The sequence below is a fragment of the Camponotus vicinus genome, unplaced genomic scaffold (assembly GCF_025532165.1).
Source record: "Camponotus vicinus isolate PSW18456_S1 unplaced genomic scaffold, iyCamVici1.0 SCAF_12, whole genome shotgun sequence".
Classification (NCBI taxonomy): Eukaryota; Metazoa; Arthropoda; class Insecta; order Hymenoptera; family Formicidae; genus Camponotus; species Camponotus vicinus.
In genome coordinates, this window is record NW_028141948.1 from 12,242,875 (window position 1) to 12,254,327 (window position 11,453).

An 11,453-nucleotide genomic window follows, 5' to 3' on the forward strand; every position below is an offset into this window, starting at 1 on the left:
AATAATAATGTTTTGTTATTATATTATACTTTATACGTATAATCCAGTACATTATATTATATAGAGCATTAAGCATCAAAATATTATATTGTTATCAAAATTATGATGAAAAAAGTAAAAAATATTTATTAGAGCGGAATATATTCGAGCGAGAATTATTCGAAATCTTATATAAAGGAAAAAAATTTAAGATATTTTTCAAAATTGTTCGAGCATCTTATTCTTTATATATAGATCCTTTAGAATAATCAATTTGTTATTAATTTAACAAATTCTATATATGCATTATCAATAAAATTATGTACCCAATTGATGAATATCAAAGATCAACGATGACGATATATATGGACGTCCAACGAATAATCTAAATATAATTCACGCGCGCATATTGAAGATAATAATAAAATGATTGAATCTAATAATTAGCATAACGAATCACTTCGTGATACATCTATCATATATTTTTTCATGATTATTTGATGAGCCGTTTGAAGGTATAATATCACGTCTTCGAAACATATGAAAAATCGCAGTATTTTTAGAAATATTGATTTTACTGTTTCAAACATTAAGAGTTATATTTAGAATTCGTAAGATGCTACTCAAAATTCTAATCAAAAAGCCGGAAATAAGAAAAAATTTTTTATCCCCGGATTTATTGTTAGAATTTTTCGAAACGATGAAATATGAAATGTTCGAATTTTTGAAATTAATAAGGTCTATTCGGTTGTAATTTTTCTTTTAATCATGTTCTATCATTTTTAAGGAGTTCTAATTATTAGTAAAATTAATTAATTTTTTTGTAAATTTATTATCATTCAATTGAAAGTATAGTGCCACATTTTTAACATTTATGCGAGATACTGCTCGGTTTTCGAAATAAATGTCTATTTCATTGCGAGTAAAATTTTTTGACGTACAGTGCAATATAAATAAAAATTTAAAGCAATATGAGTAAAAATTAAAGTAGAGGAAACAAAAATATAAATTTTGTTACAATCTTTTAATCAATTAGTCTATCCTTATGAATGCTTGTTAGAGTCAAATATACTTCATTCGGTACTTTAAATTTTCTTAAAATGCGAGCATAAATTAATTATTAATTAAACAATAGCTGTATCACGACTTTTCATTGCTTTAATTTTTTAATCTTACGATTTGTATTTTATGCATATACTATTTATATCAACAATAAGCATAACAAGTGGCCGCATGGTGTGATTTTAATTTCGTATGTCGGAATTGTTCTCTTATGGGTATAATAAAGTGCGAATTTCATGTGATTATTCCGAAATGATTAGATCGAAGTGATTGGATCGAAAATATCATGCAAAATGTTCCACATATTTGACTAATCATAATTAATTGTGTTTACACGGATGAGTACAGTTGCAGGAAATAGCGAAGATATACAAGAAAAAAAGTGCTTTGGTTCTGTCACTATTTGCGCAATGATAGTCGCACAGAAAAATGATGTGAAAAGTTCCGTCAAATTCCTTCTCTAAATATATATATATATATATATATATATATATATATATATATATATATATATATATATATATATTATGCTGTAACGCAAGACGCTTACGTATATTAAATAAATTTTTAATATAAATGAGTTTTGTATGGTTTTCTATCTCTCTCTCTACATATATATATATATATATATATATATATATATATATATATATATATATGTAGAGAGAGAGATAGAAAGCCATACAAAACTCATTTATATTAAAAATTTATTTAATATACATAAGCGTCTTGCGTTACAGCACTTGTGTTATCGGCATTTCATGCACATAACACAGAACAGAACCAGAAATTGTGTACATTATATGTTACCCTCTGAGAACATTTGTGGACATTGGCTTTGTAGGTCATGTCCACATTTTTAATATCCACAGAAGGCATTTCAGAGATCATCTAAAAACAGGCCATGTCATGACATCTGTCATTCCTCTCTGTCAACATTGACGCAGATGTAAAGGAGAGGAAAAAGATCCTAACTTTTATTTTTCCTATATCTTATGATATAAGATTTGGAAGAGATAAATTCAAAATAATAGTGCGATGGATACACGAAAGAGAAATAATAAGTATGTTGTTGGTCATCGTAACAATTATAAGAAACGTAAACAATTGGTATTAGAACCGGGTATGACAGGATTCTTATGCACATGTAATTTTCACGAAAAGGACTGCATCACTGACGCCTATAAATTGCTTAACCTGTTTGCAGATGAGGAATCTGACATAAATAAGGTATTTAGGAATACTTAAGTTAGATATATAGCTGGAAAAAATATACGATTTGAAAGCACAATATGTGTATTCATAAATGTTTATTACAATTTTTTTTTATTTGAAGGAGTCTGAAATATCAAGCACAACGAATACACTTGATAAAAAAGAGATTAATAAATCTTCAAAAGATAAAGATGAAGATGAAGATATATCCACTGCTCTGGAGAAAGAAATCAATGAACTTAGAACAGAACATGAAATGCCGCTATCTTCTCGAAAATTTCAAGTATGTTTTTAATGTCACAATAATAATTATTATGACATCAGACAATAGCTTGACATTATATTAACAAAATCTTTTTTCTCTGAGAAAACAATATATATTTATCAATATTGCTATTTTCTGTAGGTAGTAGACACAGGTGCCAAAAATGTAATTTTTATAGCAAGTACCTTACCAAATCCATTAGAGCTAGTCACTAAAATTCTTACCAAGTTGGATGCAACTAAAGAACAATGTACTAGATACCTATTAAGATTACTTCCAATAGAAGTTATATGCAAAGCATATATAGATGACATAAAAACAAAAGCGAGTGCATTATTCGAAAAATATTTTGCTCAAGAACCTAAAACATTTAGCATAGTGCTTAAGTAAGTTACGATAGTATTTTATAAAAATTTGCATTTCTTTCTTATTTATAAAATATTTATGTTCTAGTCGTCGTAATAATAACAGCATTAAAAGGGATGAAGTTATTCAAGACTTGGCAGAAATAATTCTAAGAAAAAATCCAGGCAACAAAGCAGACTTGAAGAATCCAGAGATAGCCGTGGTTGTTGAAATTATATGTGGAATCTGCTTATTTTCTATTGCTCCAAATTATTATAAATTTAAGAAATATAATCTTCATGAAATATGCAATAGTACAAAGAAAAAGGTAAGAATACTTTTATTAAATTTACTTGTGTAAGAATTCATTATTAACAATTATGTTATTGACAACATATTTCTGATGTATTATGAAAAATATATTTGATAAACAAATATTTAGATAATTTCCAATAAAGAAGCAACAAAAATAAATGAAAAAAGTGAAGGAGATTTAGATACAGTTATATCAAGTACGCAAGAAGCAGAGAAATCTACTGACAAAAGTTTGAATACTTTGGAAATGGAAAGAAAAGAACAAACAAATTAAATTTAATGCTTAAAATAAACCTGTGATACATATATAAAATACATATATATTTATAACTACTGTGTGTGCATTTGTTTTAGACTTCATAAAGATGTATAAACTATTTGTAAATAAACATCACACATATAATGAGATACTTTTTGTATATTCTCTAATGTATTTTTATTAGAATTATTAATAATATTAATATATATGTATATATATATATAAATTATATATATGTGTGTGAATGTTTAAATATAAATATTATTTGTGAGAATTTCGCATAAAATTATTATACGATTTTTTCAACGTAATATCTCGCTATGAAAATATTATTTTAATAGGAAAATATATATATTTTTTAAATTATAAAATATAAAATTAATGAATGATGCTTATAAAATTAATAAACAATTCTTGTAGATATTGTACATTAAATGATTAAATAAAATAATGAATACGAAAGACACACTTTCAAGCAAGGTCCCATGGTGTAATGGTTAGCACTCTGGACTCTGAATCCAGCGATCCGAGTTCAAATCTCGGTGGGACCTTAATTTTACATCATATACAATTTTTTAATTATTTTTAATGTTGACATATAAAATTATATTTTTTTCGGATTTAAATATATATGTTATTGTATATGCAGATATATTTCGATGAAACTATTAATAAATTAAAATTAAGGATGTAGAGAGAAGGCGCTAATATTAGAGTTATTTTGTTTAGATCTTTTACAAATCCTCTCTCTCTCTCTCTCTCTTTCTAAAAACGAATATATATCGAGGGACATATCCCCAATTTTTTTGAAAAATAAGATATTAACTAAAAAATGAGATATTAAAAAATATATTTTTTTAAATGAACAATAAGATATTAGTATTCCTGATGTCTTCTCTTATCCAAAACGTAAAAATTATATTCCTATAAAATTTGAACTTTAAAATGTTTTCTTCGTTTCTGTAAAATTGCGTTTTCGTTTACGCCTTTATATGATGTTACTTTCGATATATAACGATATATACATATTTAACGAAAAATATTAAATAATAAATAATTTATTAATATATTGTTAATTATTTAACAATAAAGAATACATATGGTATTTTAATCAAAATATCGATATCAAAAATGATAATATAATAACGTAATAACAAAGAAATGTTGTATTAACATTTATTATGAAACATTTATATATCAACATTTGTTATAATATTTCGCTGCATCTTTATATATTTATTGTAATATATGTATGTACATATATATATATATATATATATATATATATATATATATATATATATATATATATATATAATATATATTGTGTATATATACGTGTTCTAATTATTATGATTATTATTAATAATATTACATTAGTGTTTTATCAATCGATACAAATTATGAAAAGCTTTGATAGAGAATATGTAAAATTGACTTTATAAAGAACTTGTTGAGAAAATGAAAAGAATGAAAAACTATATAAAGATTAGAAATATTATTAGAAAATGTTGAGAAAATATTCCCAAAAAATCAAATTATATATCAAATATATAAGTCAAATATTTATACTGTTTGTTACATATTATTTAAAAATTCCTATACATTATACATATATCATTATTTTTTAATATTTATTTACATGCGCTTGTAATAATATAACCACGACAGTCATGATAGAAGCAGAGAACTAAAAAACAGTTAATTTTTATATAATATTATGAATTTAATCATTTATAATAAATAATTATATTATAACATACTCCGTAAAGGAATTTGAAGCCAAATTGAAAAAGTCCAATTCCATAGAATCTGAGCGGCAATTGGGTTACTTGCAATAGAATCTGTAAAATCTATATTATTAAAATGTATTATTTAATGTATATATTTTCATGTTTTCTATCTTTACTTAAATTTAAATGAAGATTTTCATTATTCTCAAAAAACGCACATAATAATAAGACTTACATTTTCACGAACTTCAACATCATAAGTAGAATACGATATCCCACTTATAAAACTTCCTATTGTATTTGCCTAAAATTAAAATATAAATATAAAATACAAATTATAGTGTTGAATACTGATTTAGCAGTATAATTTTAATATTTCTTAACAGTTAAACATATAATGAATACGTACATATATACTACAGCAAATTCAACACACATACACATATACAGGGTGTATCTAAAATGATGCACTAAACTTTAGGAGCGTATTCTAGAGGTCAAAATAAGACTTTTTTTCTTATGAACATGGGTCCGCAAATGAACCCCCCCTACGAGCTAAAATTCGAAAATGTGTGAAATTGACCAAACACCCGCAACGCAAATTTATTTATCTCTCAAGAGAGGGTGATAGGTAACGTCAAAACCAAGGTCAAATAATTTTTTTCTGAAATACAGCCAATTTTCAATTTTTTCCCCAAACTTTAGAGGCCTCTAGCTCGGAGGGGGGTTCATTTGCGGGCCCATGTTCATAGGAAAAAAAAAGTCTTATTTTGACCTCTAGAATACGCTCCTAAAGTTTAGTGCATCATTTCAGATACACCCTGTATATATCGCGAAATTGAATATAGAAGTGATACCTTAAAGCTGACTCTCTCACATATACAATTAATGAGAAGAACTTGGAAAGCGTATATAATAGTCCAGAGTGAGATTGCGACATAGAACTCTATTTTTTTATTAATATAATTTTTGATGAATATCGTGCTGAATAATACTCGAAGACATGATGCTACAAATCCGAAATACAATCCTATTTTGAAAGTCAGCTGCATTCCAAACATTGAATCTATTTCGCGAAATATTTTACGTAATTCCAAATGAAGATGTCTGTATAAATAGCAGTAGTAAATATTTTGCTGCACAGATTCGTTGCACTTAATTTATGCGAATTCTTACATCACTATCCACGTCATACGCTTGTTGCTTAAAGTCTTTAAATGTTTGCGTTGACGCGAATGTAACACGTCTTCCCAAGTCTGTTTTATTCCACATATATTAGTCAGCTTTCGAAGATTTTCATTAATTTGATCAAATTTTAATCCGATATATCTATATATAATTAAAATTAATGAGTAATGATATTATTATTATGAGATATATACCGATACATTATACCTGTATTTCTTTTAACATATCTCGAAAAGATTTAAATTTTTATAGGTAAAATAAATTAATATTTTGATAATATAAGTTTTTTATGAATTATTAGATATGACTAAATTTATGTGTGTGTGTATTATGTGTATGTACCAACCCAAGTATATTGACAGTAATCAAATCGTTAATGAAATTAACGTAAGAACAATAAATTACTGTAATAGCAATACAGGAAGCTATTACAATATTATAATCATATTCATTTCTCAACCATATAATTTCTGTATAGGTCATTAGTATGACCATCACGGACCATCCAAAGATAAGCCATATTATTCTTGTATGCAATTTTTGATAATCTGTCGTTGTTCCCAGTTGTTCCAGAGTATCATCGACTATAGCAATCTTCTCTAGACATTTTATAAATCTCTGTCATAAAAGGATATATAATTAAAATTTATTTGACAACTTTATATCTAATAGCTATAATATTATTTTTTAAAGAAATGAATATTATGTTAATTTTATATTTTCAATTCAAAGAAATAATTTTTTATGGATATATAGCGATATAGAAAAAGAAACTAGCAAATAATTTATGCTTGCATATATATCAAAATATTGAAATATATCAAGATATTGAGAATTTTATATCATTATGATAATTTCATTTAAAAAGTAAACATTCAGTCTATTCGAATACTATCAAAATTATTTATTAAAAATATGTATGGTCATATACGAATATTTACTTACTTTATTATAATGCACTCCGAAGATGACTGACATTAACGAAATAAAAATATTTAGATAAAAGAAAATGATAAAGTCAACATTATATTTGTATATATGAAATAATGCTATACGTAAGAGGAAGAAATAAATCGACCACAATAACAATACATATAGTAGGCAAAACCGTGCTTTCCAACGATTTGTCGAGAACTCGACGATTCTTAAACCAGACACAAAACTAATTAACAAGAGCGGTGTTAAAATCGTTCGAATATTATTGGTCATTGCACGCACTATTTCGAGTCCGAATTATATTTCGTTAGCCGACTGAATGGCCGTGTCTCATCAGATGGTGGTGATAATGGGTACTTATAATTTCATTACACTTAAGATTATTAAAATAATCGATCTGTTGGAGTTTACAGAGTTACCGCGATATATTTAAGTAGGTCAGATGATGAATGTGGCATTTATTTATATGAAACATAATACAAATATGAACATTATTCTTAGTACATTTTTTCTTTATTGTTTTATCTCAGAAGTTTCTATATTCATATTTAATGATATAACATGTATTAAAAAATCTTTTCAAGATTTTTTCAAGATTTTTAGTAAAAAAAGTATCGACTTTAATATCAATTAAAGATAAAATAATTATGAAATATAGAAAGTAATCATAAAACTGTGTTTTTGTTGTAGTTGTAGAAATAATATTATTCGATTAAGTAAGTAAAGTTGATTTTACACACAAAATATTTTTTATGAAAAAAAATAAAGCGGAGAAACAAAATCGATATAAAATTAAAATAAATAATATTAATCTTTTATCTTGCAACATTTTCTCTAACGAGATGATTAATATTAATTTCCGTAGAGTACACGTAAAAGATGGTCAGTAATATAATATAATAATAAAATGTAATAACTGAAAAGAAAATTACCTTGTTCTTGTGTAAAATGAAGTTAAAGATATAAAATAAGTCCTTTTCTATGCTTATTTTATTTTATTTATTTTTTTTTTTGAGAAAATAAACTTTAATATACTAGAATAGAAAAATCAATAATTCACACTTTTTTAATCAAATGGCTTACTTTATATAATTTTGAAAAAAATATTTCAGATTACGCCACATCACGTCATGTGATCATATATAAGTTTTTTAATATTATATTACACATAAACGATGCTTTTTATAAAATGTTACATATTAAATATTACGTGCCGATAGAGTTAATCATGTTGTTTACAATATTTTTTACAATATTATAGATATAATTTTTTTTAAATGTTTATTCATTTGTGTATGGTTGCAGTAACGTAGCTAAATTAATAGCAACAGATACAGTAAACTATAAGAAAAGAAACAGTAGTTTATTTTTGGGGATATTTATCATTGGGGGACTTAACAATTTAAAATAAATAATTATATAACTTACTTCTTTAAGGAATTTGAAACCAAGTTGGAAAAGTCCAAGCTGGTAGAATCTGAATGGTGATTGAGTCATAAGTAAAAATTGTAGAATCTACATTATTACAATAAGTCAGTTAATATATATGTTTTTGGTTTACTATTTTTATATATCTAAACTTAAATATATAAAAGCTTATATTTCTATAATAAATTAATACATTAAATGTTAAGACTTACATTTTCATGAATTTCAACATCACAATTAGAATATAATAATCTATTTATAAAATTTCCTGTTGCATTTGCCTAAAATTTGAATATGTAAAATAATATTAATACCATCGTGCGCGCGTTTTAATATCAAATTTATTATATATATTTAATAAATGAAATAATTGTTAAAAATAAGTTTTAAATAGATGCATTTTTTTAAGCATGATACCTTGATGCTAACTCTCTCACATTCATAATTAATGAGAAAAAGTCTGAAAACGTGTAAGGAAAGCTATACTAGAAGTAGGATAATATAGAGTATATTGTTATAATAGTCGATGAATATAACATTAAAAATTTCTTGAGAACCCAGCGCTATGAAAGCGAAGTAACACACCATTTCGATAGTCATTTGTGTTCCGAATATTAAATCTATTTTGCAGGATATTTTACGTAATTCCGAATGAAGATGTCTGTGCAAATGTAATATTAGCTTTGTAATATTAGCTTGTCGCACAATGCAGAGCCATAACGAATTACATTGATATAAATCCTCTTACATCAAAATCCATATCATATATGCATTTCTTGAAGCTTTTGCATACTTAAATTGATGGAAAAGTAACACAGGACGTTCGCAAGTTTGCTTCATTCTACGTTTATTATCTTGTGTTAATTTCTTAAGATGTTCATTAATTTGATCAAATTTCAATCCTACGTACCTGAAAATTAAGAAGAATTATTTAATTAGCAAATATAAGCAAACATTTTTATATACATATTTATAAAAATGAACTAACCAAAGTATACTCGTTATAATTAAATCACTGATAATATTAATATTAATGCAATAAATACGTATAAAAGAAATATAGATAGCTTGCGCGATATCATGACTCTGGCTGCTTAAAAGTAGAATTTCGCCACAAATTATTAATGTAGCTATGATAAACCATCCTAAAATGAACCAAATTGTTCTCATATGCAATTTATAATCTGTTATTGTCCCCAATTTCTTTAGTGTATTATCCACAATAATGAGGCCCTTTATACAATTTTTAAATGCCTGATATAACAAGATAATATACAATAAATTAATAATTTGTACACATAATATCGAATTATATCGAAATATTGAGAATTCTAATGTCTAATAACTTATTCATTTTATCTTGAAAAGGATCTAATATAAAATGTACATATATTATTTTTATATTCATCATTTTATATTTATTTTTTTCATTTACCATCTTGCAAGGAATAATTAATGTTAATCAAACATGTTACTATGTAGGAAAATTAAAATTTGTTAAATAATGATGTAATAATTTATGATATATCAATATGCTAAATTTTTTATAACAAAATGTATTTTGTTACTTAATTTATTATAAAAAAATCTATAAATTATATTCCACTTTAAAATCAATGATTTTGAATATTTGCAATAATATTTTTTCACGTTAAATCTTTTACCTTATCATGATACATTCCGAAGATAATTGACAATAACGCTATAAACATGCTTAATGCAAAACAAATCTGGTATATGACAGAGTAATGAATTGTATAAGGTATTACTCCATATATAAAGGGAAAATTATATAAAGACCACAATAGCAGCATGTACAGAAAACCAAACCATCGTTTCGGGAAACCTGCGGGAAATTCGACTACTCTTGAATCACATATATAACTGATTATTAACAATGGTGATAAAATTTTTCGAATGCTCATAACGTAGAGATGCGACTTCGAACTGCATTTGCTTTGCCAACAATTACACTGAAACATAATGATAGCAGATCTTCGTATGTAATATTAGCTTGTCGTGCTAAGCACAGTTATAATTAATTAAATTAATACAAATCCTCTTACATTGTAATCCATATCATATATGCATTTTTCGAAGCATTTGCATATTTAAATCGACAAGAGATATGGCATATTCCAAAACACGCTTTATTTTTTGTTAATTTCTCAAGATATTTATTGATTTGTTCTAATTTCATATAGAGATCAAGAATAATAATGGGTAAATAATTAATTAGCAAATATAAACAAATATTTTTGCATATTTATAAAAATTAACGCAAGCATGCTTCTATTAATTAAATAAAGTTAATATGAATGCAATAAATTTGTATAAAAGAAATGTAGACAGTTTGTTCAATGTCATGATTCTTTTCAAAAGTAGAATTTTCACAAATTATTAATGTGATTATAATAAATTATTTTAAAATAAACCATATTGTTTTCGCATGCAATTTCTAATTTGTTATTGTACCCAATTTTTCCAGTGTATTGTTTACAATAAAAGACGTTTTTTCATCTAATTTATAAATCTAATTTCTAAATCTAATCTTCGATATTTTTATGACAGTGTTTTTTTCGTTAAATATTATAAGAAAATCTATAAATTTTATGTTGTATATATTTAAAATCAATGATTTTAAATATTTACTACGCTAATATTTTTCTACATTAAATCTCTTATATTATCATGATAAATCCCAGGATAATTGACAACTATAAACATA

At 24.9% G+C, this 11,453-nt stretch overlaps 2 protein-coding genes and 1 non-coding gene across 3 annotated transcripts; 2 read left to right on the forward strand and 1 right to left on the reverse strand.

Moving 5' to 3' along the window:
- Positions 1–1,966: 1,966 nt before the first annotated feature.
- Positions 1,967–3,589, forward strand: LOC145962789 (THUMP domain-containing protein 1 homolog). The gene is made up of 5 exons (XM_083084147.1): positions 1,967–2,271; positions 2,378–2,539; positions 2,663–2,907; positions 2,975–3,194; positions 3,309–3,589. Exons 1-5 carry the CDS (start codon positions 2,080–2,082, stop codon positions 3,453–3,455), a joined length of 966 nt encoding a protein of 321 aa, XP_082940273.1. The 5' UTR covers positions 1,967–2,079; the 3' UTR covers positions 3,456–3,589.
- A 330-nt stretch (positions 3,590–3,919) lies between these two features.
- On the forward strand, positions 3,920–3,991 carry Trnaq-cug (transfer RNA glutamine (anticodon CUG)). Its single transcript has one exon. It is a non-coding gene; the product is annotated as a tRNA-Gln (tRNA).
- A 1,076-nt stretch (positions 3,992–5,067) lies between these two features.
- Positions 5,068–7,570, reverse strand: LOC145962464 (uncharacterized). The gene is made up of 7 exons (XM_083083521.1): positions 7,307–7,570; positions 6,708–6,979; positions 6,350–6,502; positions 6,031–6,280; positions 5,409–5,477; positions 5,204–5,293; positions 5,068–5,130 (listed from the first exon to the last, which is right to left on the reverse strand). The coding sequence occupies exons 1-7, from the start codon at positions 7,568–7,570 to the stop codon at positions 5,068–5,070; spliced, it is 1,161 nt and encodes a 386-aa protein (XP_082939647.1).
- Positions 7,571–11,453: the final 3,883 nt, after the last annotated feature.